Source organism: Cydia pomonella, chromosome 12 (assembly GCF_033807575.1).
Source record: "Cydia pomonella isolate Wapato2018A chromosome 12, ilCydPomo1, whole genome shotgun sequence".
Lineage (NCBI taxonomy): Eukaryota > Metazoa > Arthropoda > Insecta > Lepidoptera > Tortricidae > Cydia > Cydia pomonella.
This window is the reverse complement of record NC_084714.1, coordinates 6,770,335-6,793,591: the sequence shown is the minus strand read 5'-3', so window position 1 is coordinate 6,793,591 and position 23,257 is coordinate 6,770,335. Positions and strand designations below refer to the sequence as shown.

General features: G+C 37.7%; 1 protein-coding gene across 1 annotated transcript in view; it reads right to left on the bottom strand.

Moving 5' to 3' along the window:
- The window catches only part of LOC133523370 (85/88 kDa calcium-independent phospholipase A2), a 34,374-nt gene extending 16,927 nt beyond the window's left edge, over positions 1 to 17,447 (bottom strand). Inside the window, exons 1-12 of the mRNA XM_061858897.1 lie at positions 17,273 to 17,447; positions 16,962 to 17,172; positions 15,896 to 15,986; positions 11,945 to 12,112; positions 9,991 to 10,122; positions 9,034 to 9,214; positions 8,031 to 8,252; positions 7,373 to 7,592; positions 6,125 to 6,298; positions 1,613 to 1,881; positions 705 to 848; positions 402 to 525 (exon numbers count right to left, since the gene is read on the bottom strand). Of these exons, the coding sequence (XP_061714881.1) occupies positions 402 to 525; positions 705 to 848; positions 1,613 to 1,881; positions 6,125 to 6,298; positions 7,373 to 7,592; positions 8,031 to 8,252; positions 9,034 to 9,214; positions 9,991 to 10,122; positions 11,945 to 12,112; positions 15,896 to 15,986; positions 16,962 to 17,172; positions 17,273 to 17,285 (1,949 nt within the window). The 5' untranslated portion in view covers positions 17,286 to 17,447. The remainder of the gene's footprint in view (positions 1 to 401; positions 526 to 704; positions 849 to 1,612; positions 1,882 to 6,124; positions 6,299 to 7,372; positions 7,593 to 8,030; positions 8,253 to 9,033; positions 9,215 to 9,990; positions 10,123 to 11,944; positions 12,113 to 15,895; positions 15,987 to 16,961; positions 17,173 to 17,272) is intronic.
- Positions 17,448 to 23,257: the final 5,810 nt, after the last annotated feature.

Sequence of the window (23,257 nt, the reverse complement as noted above, 5' to 3'; positions counted from 1 at the left end):
AATAGTTTAAGTTATAAATGTTTAGAAAAGTAATGTCCAAATTGAAGAGGCCGTTATCGATCTTAGTCGCAAAAATGTCAAATTGATAGATTTAGTCGATGAAATAGTACACCTTTTGTTTACTATTGGAAATAACAAGTACTGGTTTCTATTATATGGTATACGATATATACGATATACCGAGTGAGCGAGAATTACCTGCCCGAGGCGGTGAAGTATGAGGGCGCGGGCCGCCTGCCACACCAGCTGCTGTCGTCCCGCTCACTCCCCTGTCGACTGAGCGAGCTACGTTACCTGCCCGAGGCGGTGAAGTATGAGGGCGCAGCGCCGGTGGCGCGGGCGGCCTGCCACACCAGCTGCTGTCGTCACGCTCACTCCCCTGTCGACTGAGCGAGAGTTACCTGCCCGAGGCGGTGAAGTATGAGGGCGCAGCGCCGGTGGCGCGGGCCGCCTGCCACACCAGCTGCTGGCTGGGCGGCGGCGGCGGCGCCAGACCTATCGCGTCGCCCGCCTCGCTCACACGCGCTGAAATTACGAACAATGTTCAAGCATGGCATGATGACCAACTGGTTCACAATGGGGTGGACCTTGGACTGTTGGAAACTCGATTGCCTTTCGCTCCATAACGAGGAACATTATCGCGAGCCATTTTTCCTTGTCGAAAATTTGAAAAGTTTTTTAAGGTTCAAAATACATGAACTTACGGCTAGTCTTATTATGTGCGTCCAGGATTTCCTGTGCTGACTGGTAGTTCCTGAATATATGCAGGTCCACCGGTTTCCTGTCTGCCAGCAGCGCGAGGATCATCAGCTTCGGATGAGTCAGGTCCGCCATCACGGTTTCCGTACCTACAAAATAATATGAATTCATTGCCGCTAGTTTTTTATACCACGTCGATGCTAAATGAGCACACGGCTCGGCTGATTGTAAGCGGTTACCGCGGTCTATGGACTCCAGTAACTCAAGAGGTGTTACATGCAAGTTGCGGACCCTTTAAACACCTGGTCATTGCTTTTTTAAGAACCCCAACTCCATTCTATACTCCGTCGTGAACACCTGGGTAATTCCATGAGACTGTAACGTCAGTTACCAATTCTTTCGTGTGTTCTTACATTAATTAAGTAAATGTAAGTATCCAGATATCTACCTGTAGGGCTACGTCAGACATACAGACACTTATATTTGCTTAATTAATTTAAGAACACACGAAAGAATTGTTAACTGATGTTACAGTCTCGTGGAATTACCCACCTCGAATTTATGAATGTACTTGGTCTCATGGCCACTTAAAAACGAACTCCAGAACAAACAAAATAATAGCTTAGGCAATAATCTTTATGGACCAATAGGTCCTTAGGTCTATACTACACTAGCGAACCAGTCGAAGAATGAACTTATAATACCGATCAAGTTCAACAGTAATTCCTACCTAAATTACTCGTAACTTAATATACTCTCCAAAGCTTCAGAAGGGTATGGCCTCATACCAACGAATGCGTACTCTTTCATACGAAAATACAGCCTCTCGCAGTCGCGACGGGTCTTCACACTAGGGGCTTCAGTACCGACCACCCTGGCGAAACTGAGTATATATATCTTGTAAAATTCTTACCTAAATTATCCTTCAATATGGTCTCCAAAGCTTCTGAAGGGTATGGCCTCATACCAACGAATGCGTACTCCTTCATACGGAAATACAGCCTTTGGCATTCTTGCAGTGTCTTCCCACTGGCTAGGGCTAAAGCTAAGATCCCTCCAGTACTAGTGCCAGCTACCCAGTCGAAGCAGTGGATGATGGGCCGGCCGATGGCGGCTTCTAGGTTAATTAGGATTTGAACTAGGACCAGTCCGCGGATACCGCCGCCGTCGAGGCAGAGGAGGCTGAAATATAACATTTTACATAATAAGAACCGACTTCGGTGACTTCACAAGATAATAGAACATTTATGTTGTTCGTCAGTTTCATTTTACCAAATGCTATTTTCCGAGAGCAAATGCATGAGTTACTATAAAAAATGTGTTGGAACGAAGTATATTATTATTGATAAACGTAGTATAAATACAAAAAAAAATTTCATCATTATCGCAACTACTCACAAAATTTCACTCATCAGTTCACGAATGCGACTTACAGGCAGGGAGATCAAATAAACATTTTGTACAAGCGGAAACAGATATTCAAGTGCAAAAAAATACAAGAAATTGTATGTGCAACACGTACGGGGATTGAACCCGAATTGTCACTGTTACAACCTGTTTCTAAGCGGCTGTTTGCCAACTGCGCCACTATAGGAAATACGTAAGTTGGTGAAATTAGGCTATTAATTCTCGAGAAAGAATTTAAACAAAAAAGGGCCTTATCGGAAAGCCGATCGTCCGATAAGGAATTTCGCTCCAAAAATATTAGAATACATTTTGCTTATTTGAAGAGTTACCTTTGTTTCTCTAAAATTCCATCATCAGATCCTGGTGTGACAATGGGATCACCTTCGAAGTATATTTATTTTCCAATAAAAACATAAAACAAATGTGTGAAGCCCGTTTTCGACAAGTCAGCGGGAGCTGTGAGAGCATACATTGACCTGACGAATTTAGAAATCTTCATCTTCTTTTTTGAAGTCGATTAAGAATATTAATTTATATAAATAAGGCAGAATCGTCGAAGTAGACAGTAAGACTTAGTTACTATTTAGACGTTCGAAGACACAGAAAAGTAATGTAGCTTAACTTATATTACTTTATTCAGTAACAATTCGTCATCAATTATAGTTTCTATTTTCCTCCGTGAGCTTCTACGGGTTATCGTCTTATCTATTGTTTAAAAACCGCAAAGGCGCGTGCCACTATGAAAAAATGGGCAGGCCGCATAGGTAGCGTTTATTGAATTACTACTCTATTGAGCACGGAATAAGATTCATTATGAACTAATACAGAATTCTAACAGAATAGCTGTCTGATCTCTATTGGTGCGTCTAAGGTAGGCGACTAAACGCTCTCAAACCAGCTTAACTTGTGACACTGCGATCCGAAACAAAGATACGTATTCGAAGACCTCGCTTGCACTGGTAATGCGAGCGCACGGCTAGCTAGCGCAAAGGAAGCAATGTTATGTTTCTCGAGGAGCAGGTAAAAAACAGGGCCGGATTTTCACACAAATATATTTGGGTGGTTTTACGTTGTTTAATTTAAAGAGATAAAACATAACACTATTTAAATAGTAGGTACACATCTAACAGAATGGGTTTGTGTAATTACAATAATAACGAGATATACTCATTTTTATAATCAACTGTTTAAACAGTTGTTTGCTAATTTTAAACTTTAAACAGGCTAATTTTAAATAAACAATAAAACAATGGTAAAATAGTAATAAATATGTATATCCATTTAACAATCCCGTACTACTAATGTTAAAATAGACCTATATGTTATAATTATGTACACTAAAATAAAGATATTATTTACAATAGAGTACACATTTAGTAAAACATTTATAAAAATTTATATTATGAGTCAACAAAAAAATAAGTAACATATACATAATAGTGTATGCATAAAATAAATAAATATAAAACAAAATATGCATATTGTTTAGAGTCAAATCACGCTAACTCTTTCAAGCAAACCATACAAACAGTGTCAGTTTGTTAGAAGTCTGAAGAGTTAGCGTTATTCGACTGTAGGTAAAATCACAGAAAATAATGTTAAAATAGTTTTAAATATATACCTATATATTATAATAGATTAAAATAAAGATATAATTTTATAATAGACTACAACATTTAGTAAAACATTTAGTTATACAAATTTATATTATTGTTATTTTTAACACTGTACTAACAAAATAAGATCATTGTTATCTTGAATGAATAAATTAACATTATTATTAGTCAACAAAAAATAAAGTTATATATAACTACACAATATTGTACGTATGAAATAAATAAATATAAAACAAAATATGTATACCGTCTAGAATCAAATCACGCTAAATCTTCCAAGCAAACCATACAATCAGTGTCAGTCTGTTAGAAGTCTGAAGAGTTAGCGTTATTCGACTCTAGGTAAAATGCACTGGCACGGGCATCTTCCCATGGTCGAAATATTGCGCTCGTAACGGCATTTTCCCATGGTCGAAATATTGCACTCGTAACGGCATCCTCCCATGGTCGAAATATCACACTCGTAACGGCAACTTCCCATGGTCGAAACATATTTACATTCGAAATGTAAATATTCGTTCGAAAGTCCAGTAAAACATAGCCAGGGGTCAAACAAAATGTAGCACATAACAGTCTAAACATTAGCAAGCGGAATCCAAAAAAAACGTAGCCAGGTCGTCATAAAAAGGTCGATATAGATTAAAGGGCACATGTACTTAAAGCGGAAACTTGTAAGACACTAAAAAATGTACATACATTTAATCCAGCTTAACCATATCCATTTAACAATCCCCTACCCCAATCTGTTAGTACCCAGACCGAGACCGGCAGGTAAGCGCATTCCAAAATAATGAGTCATCTTAACGCTTAGCAAACATGCCTAGCGGTGACTCGTCATTTGTGTAATTGGTTTTATAAGCGACATTTTACATGGCCCAACGATAAAATATTTATGATTGTTTCTTAAATGTTAAAAAATGTAAAGCCATATATAAGATATGTATTCGAAGACCTATATAGGTCTATATTTAATACTATTTTAACATTGTTTTCTGTGATTTTACCTAGAGTCGAACAACGCTAACTCTTCAGACTTCTAACAGACTGACACTGATTGTATGGTTTGCTTGAAAGAGTTAGCGTGATTTGACTCTAAACGATATGCATATTTTGTTTTATATTTATTTATTTTATGCATACACTATTATGTATATGTTACTTATTTTTTTGTTGACTCATAATATAAATTTGTACAAATGTTTTACTAAATGTGTACTCTATTGTAAATAATATCTTTATTTTAGTGTACATAATTATAACATATAGGTCTATTTTAACATTAGTAGTACGGGATTGTTAAATGAATATACATATTTATTACTATTTTACCATTGTTTTATTGTTTATTTAAAATTAGCCTGTTTAAAGTTTAAAATTAGCAAACAACTGTTTAAACAGTTGATTATAAAAATGAGTATATCTCGTTATTATTGTAATTACACAAACCCATTCTGTTAGATGTGTACCTACTATTTAAATAGTGTTATGTTTTATCTCTTTAAATTAAACAACGTAAAACCACCCAAATATATTTGTGTGAAAATCCGGCCCTGTTTTTTACCTGCTCCTCGAGAAACATAACATTGCTTCCTTTGCGCTAGCTAGCCGTGCGCTCGCATTACCAGTGCAAGCGAGGTCTTCGAATACGTATCTTTGTTTCGGATCACAGTGTCACAAGTTAAGCTGGTTTGAGAGCGTTTAGTCGCCTACCTTAGACGCACCAATAGAGATCAGACAGCTATTCTGTTAGAATTCTGTATTAGTTCATAATGAATCTTATTCCGTGCTCAATAGAGTAGTAATTCAATAAACGCTACCTATGCGGCCTGCCCATTTTTTCATAGTGGCACGCGCCTTTGCGGTTTTTAAACAATAGATAAGACGATAACCCGTAGAAGCTCACGGAGAAAAATACAAACTATAATATTTTGCATTACTCGCAGTGAGATCAACGCAACTTCTCGGCCACGAAACGCAAGCTCCGAGCGTGCACACTTGACCTAACGTCGACCGCCATACACTTATGGGACATGCGTTTGCATCGGCGGCCGGAGTCAACTGAAACACGCGCGGGCGCCGCGCTCATATTTATGCAGCGGTTGGAGCGAGACGGAAGACAGGGCGTGCTACTCTCACATGCGTAATACTGAACCTCCGTGGAAGGGTTGTCCTAAATTGCTGCATTTTGATCTACCCGTCTTACGAGTTACGAGTAGAAGATCTTTCTGTTTTTAGCAATATCAGAAACAGTATATAAGGCGGCAGTTCAATACAATAAATGTTCATTATTCAACCGGCTATCACTAATACTCCTCCTGCTCGGACCCCCGTACACTTGTTTTAACCAATGGATGAAGGCGTCAGCGTCGAGCGTTTCGTGACCTTGGGGTAAGAGTACTGACCGTCCCTGCTTGCCGCTGGGAGACAAGCTGGCGGCGCGCTCCATGGCCGCCACGCTGAGCATGTGGCTGATGACGTCACGGGCCGCCGGGCGGGGCACGCTGGGCGGCGGCACGCCGTTGTAGTCCCCGCGCGCCGCGCAGCCGGGCCCGCAGCCGGCTACTTCCGCCGAGCACCTGGAGGCCGAGAGACTTATTTTTATGGACTGCCATACTAACCTTAACCATTATGATGGTCCTTACTCGGGACGGTCACTGTATCGTTACAAAATAGGTAATGAATGGGTGAACACAAGGAATAGGCAACATTAGGCGTTCTGTACATCTATGAAAACACAAGGTCAAAAATGGTCAACTTAATTGTGACTGTTTTAAGATGGGATTCCACCAGTGTGTGGCACAAGCATCTGTACTGAATAATTGAATATACTTGTGCTGCACAGCGCCGTATACTGGTGACATTCCGCGTTTAACCCAACGAAGCCACAAGTTTGCGTGTTTACTGCTAAGACGCGTTTGACGTTCCCCTAACCGATACAGTTAGTATCGGAATCCTTAGCGCCTATATCTCGAGTGAAGTCCACTTCCGTAGCCATTTTGAGGTTAAGACCAAATTAGCCTCGTAAAAGCTCGGTGTGGTCAACAGATTGAGACAGTATTTCACGCTATCCACCGCTTACAGCTTTATAAACCGCAGGTTCGCCCAAATATGGAATACTGTTCTCATCTGTGGGAAAGGGCACCACAGTACCAACTTCTCCCTCTGGAGCGTATCCAACGGAGAGTGACTCGACTTGTCGGCTGCCAGCATATTTCAGATCGACTTGACTCCTTGGCACTGCATAGAAATATAGCCTCGCTCTACATCTTTTATTTTTTATCCCTGTAGCTTCTTTCAGTTCTTTCCGCCATTCCTCTACGTGACAACATTTCTACCTTCAACACTTAGACGATTGGCAGGCCTCAACTGTGCGTTTCTCTAGCAACTTCCTGCCTCGCACAGCTAAACTGTGGCATGAACTGTCACCTGCGGTATTTCCGGGCTGATACGACCTTCAAGCCTTCAAGAAAAGAGCGTACTCCCATCTTAAGCCGGCAACGCACTTGACACCCTTCTGGTATTGCAGGTGTATAGACATTAGACACCCATATGGGGCGACGTATTTACTACTGTTCATTTCACAAGTTATCATATGTCGGGCGGTGTAGCTCGAATTCTTGCATTCATACCGTTATTTACTTTCAACTCACCTCTGAGCTCCCACGGCGTGTAGCACATACAATATCTTGTCGTAGTTACTACTAGACATTTCACAGGGCACCATATGTCGGGCGGTGTAGCCAGAATTATTCAGCGCTTCTAAATCAGCGCCAAACACTATCAATGCTTCGACTAAAGATATGTTCGTTTGTTTCACCGCTAAGTGTAGGGGGGTGTTTCCTTCATTATCTGTTATGGAGTGTTCCGCGCCTGAAACAAAGTATATAAATTGAAATCGGACAGGAATCGACCAGAACTAACTACTTCTGTTTCGTCATACGCGAGACTGTCAAATAAAAAATATTTCTAAGGGCCAAAACATATACACACAAATGTAGTTAGCGTAAAACCAAGTTTTGGTCAGGGCATAAAACTTGACTTCTGGAGACCCCTTCAGTTTCCTTCTACGCAAATACAAGGGAGAACTGTGATATCGACATACCTCTTGACAACAGCGCTATAGCACACTCCAATCTTCCCCTAAGAACCATGACGTGCAACGCTGTGCGACCGTCAAAGTTCAACGCGTTTATATTATACTTCTTGTCCACCAAGGCTTCGATGATCTCTCTCGCTCTCTCTCATTGTCTGATCATAGTCTATAGATCAAGAGTTAGAACATACATCCGACAAGAGATGAATACATACCTCTAGACAACAGCGCTATAGCACACTCCAATCTTCCTCTTAGAACCATGACATGCAACGCTGTGCGGCCGTCAAAGTTCATCGCGTTGATATCACAGTTCTTGTCCACCAAGGCTTCGATGACTTCGCGAGAGACTGACCAGTGGAGAGGCGTGCCTCCGTACTTCATGTCTTGTTGGTATAGTTTGGGTTGGTTGTCTTGGAGTACGTCGCCGACGATACCTGGAATCACCAGGATATTGTTAATTATTTAGTATCAAGTCAGCTGTAATTTTTACTGTCAAATTATAGTGCGCTTCAACCACACATATACGTAGTGTTACAGTATTTAAGGGTATATTATATGTATCATTTGGCCCACATTAAATTCATTAATAGCAAGCAATTGTTTGGCTTGATCCCCATTAACGATTGTAAGATTCTCGAACAAAACATTTGATTTTTTCCAGAATTGTCATCCCTAATTATACTTGTACTAAGTACGACAAGTCGGCCATGTTGGCGAAGTCGCTATGTGTAGCCGTTTATACAGCAACACTTTAAACATCGGTGGACCTTATGTCTTTGTAATACGGTTCATTACTATTAACAGCGTGGCCGAGGGTATACAGAAATGAGCCACTGACCCGGTATAGCCTCGTAATGCCCACGGTCCTACCCGTAGGACTAATTAATTCAATGTAATTTAAATCATTTTCAATTGGAATAAAATTACATTTCTTTTGTTCCGTTCGATTTCAAAACAAATGAAACTCAACCATATTTCCTTCACTATTGATTGCAAATTCAAATGGCATTTTTTTTTTGGTAGGCCTTAGGAGGTTATCACTTGTGTTAGCAGTTGACTGTCGCTTCGCTGGCAAGCTGACATCGACCCCAGCAAACAGTAAAGCTCACAGTCAAACGCGGCGAAGATGACATGTGTATAAGTAATATACAGCCGAACAAACAGCAAAACTGTACCTTATATCTTAATAATAAGGTTTGAAACTGGGCAAATAACCTGGTATAGCGTTGGTGGTGTAAGCAGTTGACTGTCTCTTGGCGGCCAGATTAACATCGGCCCCAGCCAACAGTAACGCTCGCACGCAGTCGGGCGCGTTGGCGAGGCAGCCCATGTGTAAAGGCGTGTATCCTTGCTTGTTGTACACATTGAGGGAGGTCGCTGTTTTGCTTGCAAGTGCCTAAATATCAAAAAAGTACACTGTACATTTTAGATATAGTCTCGCAAACCAATTTGGTCACTAGAATAAGGCGCTAAGGGTTGAGCACTTATACAATATTTGAACATCGCGACTGTTTCTACTTTATAATTTCTTTCCCAATATATAGTGTATTGCGAGTACATAAGAATCTATTTTAAATCGTAAAGCGTAGTTAACGCCTCGAGAGTCTAATCTAAAATTAGAATGGGGTCATTAAACTAAGTACCAAAAAACCGAATGTTGAATTGACCTTCACAAAAAATTCTGACATTATTTGCATGACGAAGAGAACGGATGTTTGTTTTGCAAGAATAAACTTTTTTAAAGTCATCACAAATGGCGACTATTTTAGCAATCTAATGGCGTGTATCGCGGACATGCTACTGCAAAACGAATTTAGGGTATTTCCCGCGTTTACAATGGATTCAGACTGAACACCCTCAAATCACACGGTAACTTTTGATTATGACTACTTAGAACTATGTCATTTAATCATTTTCAATTGAGAAAACCGTGTCAATAAATATCATGAAATCGCCAATTTCAAGTTTACTGTAGCAAAATACTAAAATGCTAACATTTACGTTAAAATACCACACTCATTGGCTGCATATATCCATCCTATTAGTCTCATTGTCAGAAAAAAGGCACGAAATTCAAAAATTATATGGAAGATCTATCCTTCTCGCATACTTTTTTCAAATTTACCCATCTTTTGCACTAAGTTGAATTGCCAGACTAAATCTACTACTTACATTGATAATCTCCTTGTTGCTGGCCGCTGCGTAATGGAACACGGTGTTGCCGTCTAGATCGACAGTGTCTAAGGAACATTGTAAGGAGACTAGGCATTGGACCATGCGGACGTTACACGACTTTACAGCCACCTGATAACAACGTTCAAAATTACATAATAATATTTGCAACGGGGTAAAGACCGAAAAGGAGGTGGCGGGACGAATTAGACGAATTCTACACAAGGAAATAGCAAGCGATAGGATCGAATGGAGAATAGGTAAAGTCAGAGAGGAGACATTTGTCCAGCAAATGGACACTAAAATGGGCAAAGATAAAAAATGTAGCAGGGTAAGACGAGAGATTTGACTGCAAAGCACATGAAATAAATTCACCATGTGCCGTTTTTAGGGGACCCTATTACTGAGACTCCGCTGTCCGTCTGTCCGTCCGTCTGTCACCAGGCTGTATCTCATGAACCGTGATAGTTAGCCAGTTGAAATTTCTACAGATTATGTATTTCTGTTGCCGCTATAACAAGAAATACTAAAAACAGAATAAATAAAATATTTCTTTCCAATCTCGAGGTTCTCATCCAATCACCGAAGTTAAGCAACGTCGAGCGGGGTCAGTACTTGGATGGGTGACCGTTTTTATAGATAATGGTACGGAACCCTTCCTGTGCGAGTCTGACTCGCACTTGGCCGTTTTTTTTATTTAAAACTGATCATAATTTCAGCAGTCAATAAGGTGCTACATACGAGATAGCTCATTCCTGAAAACGTCACTTCATAATAGGTATCAATTATGTATATTTTCAATTTTGCATCTTAATCAATGTGAATACAAATTAATATACAGTGTCATAACGTACAAAAATACATGTAGGTATTCATTATTATCCTAATTTTTTTACGTAATTCGCGTAAAACTTTTAGTTTTTCAAGTAGCAGTATAAAAACGCACACATCAGTCAAAAAATCAAGTAATCAAAGTTTAATACTAAAAAATAACATTTAAAATCTTTAAAAACAATGGTAGTGCTAATTATTGGCATCGCTAATTATTATTCTAACCTCTTAACTCTGACCTACAGCAAATATCACATTAAAATACCTACTCCACAGCCTAAAGTACCTAACGGAAAGCCCTCGAGTTCCATCATTGGCTACATAAAAAAGGTGGGCCAAGCTCTTGAGCAGGCACAGTGCCAGGCGGGCTATGGGCTATGATTGATACTTACATAATGTGTCTCAAAGCTTTAAGTATATTGTATAAATTGTATTATAAAACGGGAGATTTTCCGCAACTCGACGACTGGCGCCTTTTGCTTGACAGGGAGGGGGCTAGTCCCGCCAGCCCAACTCGCCGAGAAATCCTTTCAAACCTTTGATGTTGAGTAGGATCTCAGGGAGGTCTCTCGGGGATCCGAGATATTTTGACACTCCGCTGCACTGCAGCACCACGTGAGAGGCTGTTTCTTTTGTCTCCATCAAGCTTCTGGTATAGTGTGCATTTCATCTATACCTTACTGATTTTATATACCATACACTAAAATGACAGTTCAATTGTACCAATTTGTCCAATCGAGCTAGTAAAGTGGCTAATAAAGGGCATTTTACTATGTGGGATATTCAGGTAACCAACAAGGGAATAACCAAGAAATAGCGACAAAAATGGCACTCCCATAGAAAACAGGAACATCTGACTAACCAAAATGTAATAGCCAATTTTGTATTCCAGATTTTTGGTATGACCTATAGGTCATATATATGTATATGCACATCGCAAAATATGGCCGGGAGTAAAAAAAAACCTTGTATAGTTTGGCAAACCATGTATCAATAGGAAAAGGTACAAAATTCATTTTTTTTAAGGGAAGGTAGAACCTACGTTTTTAAAGCTGCTTTTTCTACTGACAACACTGGTTTGCCCGACTATAAAAAAATGTAGTAAGTAGTATCTGGTTCTTACCATCAACGGCGTAGCTCCCGTAGCCGGGTCCACCTCATTCAGATGCGCCTGGACTTCTGGGTCGTTAAACAGCTCGTAGATTCCAAAGTGAGCTGCGAGGTGAGCTATGGACCAAGATTGGTGCTCAGATAACGTGTCGCATAGTTTTTGGAGACTTGCTATTGTACACTGAAAAAGAAATCTAATTTATAGGAAATTATTAATATCATCCGGTAATCCGGGAATACACGTTGAGCCAAGCCTATCGCTATGCAAATCTAGGGGCACGATAGGTTCCTCGCCAAGACGGGCAAGGGCACTACCTACCTTTTCTCGAAGCGCTTTGTGGTTTTTTGAACCCTCATAACTTGTGTTTGGATTATACCAGTTAAACGAAATTCTCGGGATATAATGTCAATATAGTGGACTTATCAAGCATAAAAAAAAATCAATTGCATAGCTCTCATACTTTATAAATAATAAATATTTATTTACTTATTAAAACTAGAATTTTTTTAAGGTGGCGGTGGCGCCCCTACACCATTAGTGGGGATGATTTTTTTTTCAGTTCAACCCTACTGCGTGGGGTGTTACTGGATGGGTCTTTTAAAACTAATAAGGCTCGTCAATTGTATCATTTTGATATTTACGCCTCTTTTTCACATTTAACAAATTTAACACATATAAGTGAAAGAATACGGATCAAAGTCAAGAAAACTCAGTAAAAAGATACAAGAAAATAAACAATTGATTAAATGTAGAGGCAGAAAACAAGCGGTCTTATCGCTAAAGAGCGATCTCTTTCAGACAACCTGTGGGTAGCGGAAATAGAGAAGTAAATCGAAAAAGTAGGTTTTGCAAAACACAATTACAGTGAATAAACATACACATATAAGGAATACAAATAGACATACATAAACATACATATAAATATATATAAAATTATCCTCTATTTTAAATCTTGTCATTACCATCTATTAGAAATGTTTCATGTTTATCCATTATCCATACAGAAGAATAGGAAATCATCAAAAAAATAATCATTATTATCTTGACAATAATTATAATCTAGAAACCAAGCGTCACAATGAGTAACTTATTATCTTATGTATCCTATTTGACATGATTCATCAACATAGCGGGTCGAAGTTCAGCACAGATTTTCTTTAAAGAAAACTTTCCATTGTTAATAAATTATTATTTCATTGATTGACTAATAAGGTAAACCAATTAAAAATAATTGACAGAATGGAATTTACTGTTGTGGTGAACTTGGTAGTAACCTTCTAGTGGCTCTAATTAGCCATGTGCCGTTCTCGAAATTTTCCCGAGAACAGAGAAATCTATCGGAAACGTACTCGGAAACTTTTCGGAAACGTTCTCAGAGAGTTTTCTCTCTTTTGTTTAATCGCTTAGTGTAGGAGATAACACAAATACCATGGAAACTTAAAAGCAGCATTCACAGCAATATACAAAATAATACTACCTAATTGATAAAAGACCATGAGTAAAACAACACAAAATTGCCCAAACAAGTTATTTGAGGCAAAAGGTCTAAACTTAACAAAAGTAAATATGTCATTCCATTTAAAAAAAAAGATTGTTCCTAATTTATTTATTTATGCATTGTCGAGAAAGTTGAGAATGTTTCGGAAATTTCTTCGGGCAGGAATTCTCAGAAACGAGAACGTTCTCATCGGCACATCACTAGCTCTAATTAATCAATAAGTCATAAGTCATGATTTTATAGAACTATTTCCTTGAATCTATGTTGTCCTTGTACCAATGACGTATGGACTGGACTTTTAACACCTGCTTTGCAAAGAAGGGTAATCCTTTTTTTATTATCTTTGCAAAGTAGGAATGCATTGCGTGCAAATATTGATATTGATTGATATATTAGAATAGAATAGAATAGAAAAACGTTTATTGCAAAACCATCTACAAACAGCACCACATTAGAAAACAAAAAAAAAGTAAGAAAGAAGATCTAATACACTAAACAGTTATAACTACTTGTAACTTATACTAACATGCAATAGTTACAGTGATGATGCTGTAATAGAGGCTACAATTGGACACCACTCAGCATATGCTCTAACATATATATGCTACAGCGCTGGTCTTCCGTGGAGCCCAGGGCAAGAAGATAGCTCAGAACAGTAAAGACAGTGTCAGACAGTGATTTAGCAAGTATTAATATTTAACACAAGTTCGAAACTAGGTAATGCACGGAAAAATTTCAAAGCGGAAGTGAGTGGGTTGGGAATATCTAAAAATATAAACAGGTAAAGTCAGATATGTATTTAGTATAATATATAGTAGAGATACATAAAAAAGGCAACTCGTTACAAATAGATAAATAATTCAATTTATAACATAAAATAATCATAATCTAACTAAGGTGCATGGAACGCGAAGAACACGGCAGTTGGAAGCTGAAAAGATATTGTTTAAATTTAAGTTTAAAAGTGAGTAATGTTTTGGAGTTACGTATTGGAGGGGGTATGTTGTTCCAGCATTTTGTAGCAGAGTAGCGAAAACTGCCACGAAATGCTGCTGAACTGCCGTGTCCCGGACAGAGAAGTCGAATGCCATCTCTCATTGGACGGGAATTATGATTGAATAATACTGAATTAAAGTTTATGTGGCCGATAATCTTAACGCAGAGTGTTATATATTAGGGATTATTACATCGTTATGTGTTATGTTATTCATAACTTCATAAGGCATTGGTTTGAAACCTAAACATGTCAAGATGCTTTGGGGTAAAATTCCAAGTTCAAGCCAAATAAAAAAATATATTTCATTATGATTTTTCTATTTTAACCTTTTAACCGCATATAATTTTTCATCAAGCATGCTCGTGTCGCCGCTACAGCGAAATGTCTTATACATCAGTCTAAGGCGGTTAAAAGGTTAAGTCAAAGTTCGCAATATGATCTCTATTTTATTTGGATTATCAGTTTTATATTTGAACTCATAATATGATTACTTATGTTAATTTTTTAAGATGATCCCAAAATAGCAATTAAGCATTATTTCAAAAGAACAGTAGTTATAATATAGAAAAGAAACCCCTAATATTAACGTAAATTCATATCTTGTGTAAATAGTATTACACATACTACAATCTTATTTATTTTATAAAATGTCGCTGATTACTGATAAGAGCAATGTTAAGGAAATATTTATATTATTAATAGGTCAAAGAGCGATTTGATGGTATTAGCTACATCCCATCTGATGTTTATATTTTTTGCTGAATGATTTAAACTGCTCTATTTTAATACTTTTAATAATATGCAAGAAATGACTGACCAGGGCCCTGTACCACAATGAGTATTTCAAACACCATTGCTGCGGCAATTAGTGTAAACTCATCATTTAGCATACTTTGCATGGGGTGTTTTGACTCCATACCACAGTGAACAAGTTAAAGGAGTAGTGTAAGTGATGCAAGCTTGCTTAGCCCAGGAGCACCTACACCCACTTTTGGAAACCCACCACTTTTCTAATGCTGTTAGGTGAAGTAGGTAAAGTTACAGTAAAATATCAAATCAATGTAACCCAGGTGTACCCAAGTGAATACAATGGGCACTCATGGGTTAGTTACACTTAGGCCTCGGTCATTCTCACGTTCCATCTGTATGGTGTGTTCATAGATGTTCGAAAGCAGTTGTTCTCGCCTGCTGTGAGAAGAGAACAACCGCTCCCAAACATCCATGAACAAAGTACACAGAGGGCGCGGTTGGAAATAAAAAAGAAGAAGATATTTCGAGTTATCAACTTCTTACCATGTACCAAAATAATATAATGACCAAGATAATAGCAGAATTTGAATTATTTCTAGTTGCAATGAATACTTAAAGAAAGGTATTTTGAGGAGGTGAGTAAAATATATTTTAATAAATGAATAGTAGGTACTTTAAAATAAAACTTTAAGTGTATGAAAATTTCATTCATACTTACTTCTTTAGTTATTTTGATGTAAACTGGTATTCTCTCTTTGTATACAATAAACTTCTCCTCTGCACTTTCTTGGCTTTCTGATCGAAACAGGCTAGAAAAAGTAAAAAAGGAATGCTTAGCTCTGTAAATCATCCGTTTCAAGTGAAGTTTGGTCAAAAATAGGTTATCAGTGCCTAAGTTGCCAATATTGGATCCAGGTACATCCTTAAACTACGTCCACAAGAGAGGTATGGGTATTGTGAATGTAATCTTGCTCTGTGTGGTAGGGCACAGCACAGTGGATGTCATTCCAGATCTAGAGCAGAGCCCAACTAGGGAAGTACCTCCACCTTACAGAAAATTGCAGCCAAATAACACTAGACCCTACTCATAGTGTTGTGTTCCTGCCGGTGAGTAAGGTTGCCAGAGCTCAACGAGGGGCTGGAGGGGGTTAGGGTCGGCAACGCGCATGTAACTCCTCTGGAGTTGCAGGCATACATAGGCTACGGATACTGCTTAACATCAGGCGGGCTGTATGCTTGTTTGCCACCGACGTAGTAAAGAAAAAAATTGAACAAAAAGTTAAAAAAAACCTTCATGGAGCTCAAATTTTACATACAATGTATGCCCCTCCGCAGCATGTACATAGGCCTCCGGTGATATATCAACTTGACCTCCCCCCTCCCGCCCCTAGTTCACTGGCTGGCTACACCCTTGAAAACCTTAGTGTGTCTATGTAATTGCATTTGTTTACCAACAGAAATTATTGTTATTTCAAAAATAAAATTTGCCATACCAGAAACTTGAACGAAAAGTATCTGTTTCAACCAGATCCAAGAAGAGTGTAGGTTTTGACCAGAAGCTTTTAAAAACCTCCTAACTAATACAAATCCAGGAAAAAGGCAGCCCCATTCATAAATATAACACATAGACTTCAGACAACAGAACAACACAACTATCTATCTATTTGAGATGCCTTTATAATAAATCAGTTTTCTTATTGAGCATTGGCTATGAATACAAAGTTGGCTGCATTTCATAAAATTTACATCATCAATTTACAATAGATAATTAAAGCAATCAATACCTGTACATTTGATGCGTGCTCTCTGTGAATGGCTTGTGTAGAATAATTTCAAAATATTTGTCCTTTGAATTATTCTTTCCATCCTGGATTTTAGGGCCGTATAATAACATAGAATCTTCTCTGTAATGTATCGGCCTTGAAACATAATTGTCTGAACGCACTTCTATTACCTTTGTCGGGGATTCTTCAGTGCCTAGTAGGCCTCGAAAAACTGTAAGAAACGTTGAAATGAGTCCCCGAAAGCCGAACACAATTTATATGACAAAATAGATGTACATATTCATATTTACAAGTTAAATTTAGGCACTTACATGAATTTAACATTTTTATTCAATTTATGCGTTTATATTCCGACACATTAAACGAGTAACAATCGATAACAGTGAAATTTGAATTTGTATGAAAATTATGACATCCACTTCTTCTGTTCGAACACAAATGAATGAATTTTTGACAATTTCGACTTTAAACACCAAATGTCAAAAATATTTAAATAAGGTTGTACTTAAGCAGTTATTGTAGTTATCGACAATAACAACGATTATTTCTTGTAGTTATAAAACTAGTATCCGCATATAATTTTATTTTAGACATTCAACACCCAAACAAAAGCTTTTGGAATACACAGTCAAGTTTTATAAAAGTTTCTAGCCTGTAACAACCGTTTTGCCTCTCTGTAACAACCGTTGCTAATATATTATAAAAAGAGTTACAATCAGAGATTACAGAGCGCCTACCCTTCCGCAATCATCGAAAACTCGAAAATCATTATTGCAGATAACAAAATTAGGATTTTCGCATTAGGCCCTCAGGTTACAGACTTGTTATGAAACCTACACCGGAAGGTTTTCTATTTGGATTAAACTATTTATAATCTGCCATGATTGCCATGTAAGTTTAGTATTGCATTTTATAAGTAGTAACAAGAGTAGCTTACTCTTATCAAAAATATCAATATCTGGTGCTAAGCTATAGTCTGGCAAACACAACTTGTATACTACCTACCTTCATTTTAGGTGCTAGTACAAAGTGCTAGCATCGTACAAATGCAGTATCTCTCTGTCTGTGTTTGAGTTGAAAAAGTCCCTGGCCAATATAATACTTTTTTTTATATTTTTGACTTAGTAAATTGGAGTGTGTGTGTCGGGGGATTCAGATATAAACATAGACTACATTATTCATCAATCTAGTGCAAACATCAATCGCTTAGCCTACCCACATTATTGTCATTATAAAGATATCTAAAAAACCCCTGCTACAAAAGAAATTAAACTGTATGGAATTGTAGCCATTAACTCATTGTTTTTCCTTAATTTTTAATTGCAACATTCCATTTTATTATCATGAATATTATATTGTACGAATAGTTTATTTGATTGAATAAGTAACATTCGCTTCACTAATTATGCGTAACATAATTAATTGGTAAGATACTCATACCATACCGGACATTTGACGACCGGTTTGGCGTTGTGGGTAGTGACCCTGCCTACGAAGCTGATGGTCCCGGGTCAAATCCAGGTAAGGGCATTTATTCGTGTGATGAGCATGGATATTTGTTCCTCAGTCATGGGTGGGTAAATGTTTATATATTATATATATATATCGTTGTCTAAGTACCCTCAACACAAGCCTTATTGAGCTTACTGTGGGACTTAGTCAATTTATGTAATAATGTCCTATTTATTAATTATTTATATTATTTATACCAACGAATTTCGAATCCTACCAACTGCGCCATCCACAGTGTTTTATAGAAGCCAAAAAAGTGACACCATCATTTTATTCCAAATTTCTGTAGTTTAGATCATTACAAATGTGAGAGTAAAACCCCCTCGTTTCTAATATGTGTAGTTTTTGAGAAATAAAATTTTGAAAATCTTGTTTGTGACACCCGGACATTACAAAAAAAAAATCGCAAATTAAATAAACTTTTCTGTTGTTCAAAGTGTTGGTTAATTCCACGTTAAGCGATCTTACTGTGGACGGTTTTCTTCCATGTTCCGGCGTAGTAGGACGCGATATTAGTGCGACAGCTTCATTATTATGTCTTCTATCTACCCTATTTTTTACAATAAAATAATTAATCTCTTTGTAACAAATGTACCTATGGGTAGAGAGGTTGTAATTACCTAAATGTATGTCTTTGAATGGTTTATTCAACAACACTTTGAACAACAGAAAAGTTTATTTAATTTGCGAAATATACATTTTATTCTTAATTTCCGGGTGTCACTAACAAGATTTTCAAAAATGTATTTCTCAAAAACTACACCTATTAGAAACGCGGGAGTTTTAGTCTCGCATTTGTAATGATCTAAACTACAGTAATTTGGAATAAAATGGCGGTGTCACTTTTTTGGCTTCAATAAAACATTGTGCCATGTCAGAAGATATAGAAACGACCATTACCGAGCATAGACTACTTTATTCATCAATCGCTCAGCCTACCCGCGTTATTGTCATTATCAAGATAGCTACAGTTTGGACCATTGTGAGTGAGAAAATCAGACGTTAAAGCTAGTTTTAGGTAGATCGACCCCTAAAATCAGATCCTAATTATTTTACATTTATTCAGGTATAATTTTATTGTACAGCATTACATCGCCTTGGCGTTAATATAGTAATAAAATTAATTAGGTAGGTAGCTATAGTTTGCTCCAGAAATGTCTTATTTTTAACAAAGAAAAAATCATACTGTCTTTGTTTTACAATGGTACTAGCACCCAAAAGAAAGGCATGAGTACAGTTTTCCAGATTCTTACTGACTGACAAGTTGTGTTTGCCAGACTATATCCTTTTTTACAACAAATTTAGGATTTTAAAGAGATTAACATTTATCGATAATATGTACTACAAGAAATTAATTTTGTACATCACTATTGACTGTCGGTCCCACAGATTACAAAATATGAAGCATGTCATGTCGACTTTAAATGAATAAAATGTTTGTATGTTGGTTAACATGTATTAGTATATTATTTTATTAGAAACTTTAAAAAAAGAAGGACATTTATTTCCGTTATCATTTTTTCTTCTGGACATAGACAATGTCACGATTCTCACGCACCCCTCCTCCTCAGAGAGCGTACCGCGAAACATGAAAATCTAAATTTCGTTATCTGCCTCTAGAGGATAACGAAATTTCTTGTTTCTCTGTAGTTTCTTGGTTCAACGAGGGTGGGAGGGGGTTAGGGTCGGCAACGCGCATGTAACTCCTCTGGAGTTGCAGGCGTACATAGGCTACGGATACTGCTTACCATCAGGCAGGCCTTATGCTTGTTTGCCTCCGACGTAGTATAAAAAAAAAAAAAAAAGGCACACAGAAGCAGTGAACTGATACAAAACATGGAAGCCCAACGTAATCTACCCTGAGGTGGGCGGCGCTTACAAATACAAACTACTCGATTGGCAACTTCAGTTCGACCGAATTAACAGTCAGTGATGTATGGCTAAATCGGCTTATAAAAACAACGTTTTTTTTATAATTAAACATCTCTTAATGTGTCGTGAAGTGGTGCAGGAGTTATTCTGGTCATTCCCAGGAACGTGCAATCACTTTTCACGAGTCTAATCAGATAACTTCAGTTAAATTAGGAATAAATATGAAGACATTTTGTCAGTACTACCGTGCGACGCTAAAACGTAACTGCATAAGACTTTCATTACAACATACGACTTTTAGATTACGAGGATAATAGCGATGATGTTATGCCAGATGAAGTAGACTATTTTATTAACTTATGTTTGATTTAGATATTTTCTATATTGCAGTAGTTTAGCTTGTTGTAAATTCTAAACCAATGGATAATATTGTGATTAATATTGTCAATAATAAACAGTTTTTGGTCTGTTAGTGTTTGGTTAAAATCCTGGCTCGTACGTACCAATGAGTTTTTTGGAACTTATGTACGGAATATCATTTGATATTCACCACTAGCTTTTCGCTGAAGGAAAACATCGTGAGAAAACCTGCGTACATCCGCGAAGAAATTCAAAGATGTATGTGAAGTCCTCAACCCCCATTGGGCCAGCGTGGGGACTATAGCCCAACCCCTCTCGCGCATAAGAGGAGGCCTGTGCCCTGCAGGAGGAAGCATATAGGCTGAATTATTATTATTATTTAATTTATATGATCAAATTGGCAGTTCTTGGCTTATGACGGTATTCCCCATAAATACTTTACTCTTTGGTCTTCCCTGTAATACATTTTGTATGCCGGTTTTACACGTCCGCCTTTGGATCAGCGACTTACCGAAGTGTACCAAATTTTTACTTTTTTGGTCCAGCCAGTAGCTTCTAGTGCCTGACCGAAACGTTTATTTGCCGAAACCAAAGGTTCGGCTTTGGCTCTAGTTTCGGCCGAACCGAAACCGAAACTTTTGTAGACTTGTTAAAATCGTGAAAAAAATACATAAAACCGCTTTTATACACATATTAAGACTGCGTCAAACGTCCAGTGGCGACCTCATTAGGGGAATTGTGTTTTCTAATACTTAAACCAATATATAGGTAAATAAATCAGTATATTAATATTGTTGTCCTAGTTGTTCTGCAACTTTTAGTCCTGTCTTGTCACATAGTTTAGTTTCATAGTATGAAGTACCATTTCGTAAGTTTCACCCGTTTTATGCCAAAACCGAAACTGCGACAAAACATGATTTTTGGCCGAAACCGAATAATAATATAGGACATTATTACACAAATTGACTGAAGTCCTACAGTAAGCCAATAAAGCTTGTGTTGTGGGTACTTCGACAACGATATATATACTTAATATATAAATATTTATAAATACATAAATACATAGAAAACACCCATGACTCAGGAACAAATATCCATGCTCATCACACGAATAAATGCCCTTACCAGGATTTGAACCCGGGACCATCGGCTTCATAGAGGCAGGGTCACTACCCACTAGGCCAGTCGTCAAAAAACTTCGAACTCAATAGGCTGCGATAGAAGGCCGGACAGACACACCTGCGCCGAAAATCTAAATTTCACAGTAGACCCTCAGTGATCCTATTAAATGACTATCCATTTCGTTAAAACACCTGCAACATAATGATGTTTCTCACTATATTTCTGCGCATGTTTAAGAAACTAAAACATTATAAAGTATCGCGAATAAATAAAAATCCTTGCACAAAGCAATTTTTAGACCCCGCCTCGGGTAATGGGAGCACAGCGAAGGTAAATTACGTTGCTCCTGCATTTCAGCACAGATAGGTGCAGCTATAAATTTCACTGCACTTAACGGCCGTACATTGTGCGCTGTTAAACTGACTACCAGAGACCAGTACATGGGACAGACTGTCAGTCTAGCATCGAAAATCGATCTTGAATAAGTACGACAAAAAATTTCGAATCACAATGTTCGTGGTAGCTCTCCAGTTAGTCCAGATCGTTTGTAACATTGTCAAAACCTGGCATCGAATAACTGATGTCTACGCGTGGACAAAAACAAGATGTATTGGAAATATTATTGCTCAATGATATTCCAATTAGATTCCCCACAAAAAACAGAAAGTATTCTTGGAATTAGCGTTATTCTAGAGTCGGACCAAGTTAACTCTGCATGGCAATTGCAATGACAAAGTGTGACAATGTCATAATTAATGTCAAATTTCTATGAAAATATTGTTTATAATGACACTAACTCACTTTGTTATGTTCAAGTTTGTGCTGAGTTAGCTTATATATGTATAAATGAGATGAAAAATATATGAAAAGATGATAAAACATTAACAATGATGAAGAACGGCGGATTCCTATTTTGTCCCCGTCGGGCACATAGGTGTTAATAAATCATTCCCATTTCTTGCCGCCTCATATGTATTGCGGCCTCGTGTCGGAAGCCGGTGTTGCTAGAAGATGGCGGCGGTCACGTTACAAATGGGACTACAACTTTGAAACGTAATTTTGTAGGTATATGCTTGTCTACTATTTCCGGGTCTCTGTTGTCTACGTTTTATGGAGGACACAAAATTATATAGGTCGTAAGATTTAAGAAGCAACCTTTTTAAATTTTAATGATGGGGCCAATAGATAGTATACCAAATCATCTTAGGTATGGTAATAATAGAAGCATTGAGCTGGTGTTTTACCGCCGACGAGGAGTTTTTTTGCTAACGATTTATTCTATCGGAATCTAGATTTCCACGTATACTTATTATTATTATGTATGTTATCGGTTTAGTATTTGTAACCCGCAAATAGAGCGGACGATTGATTCCATATCGCTCTCTTGGTTCCATATAAGTATAAAACAGATTTTTCACGACGATACTAGG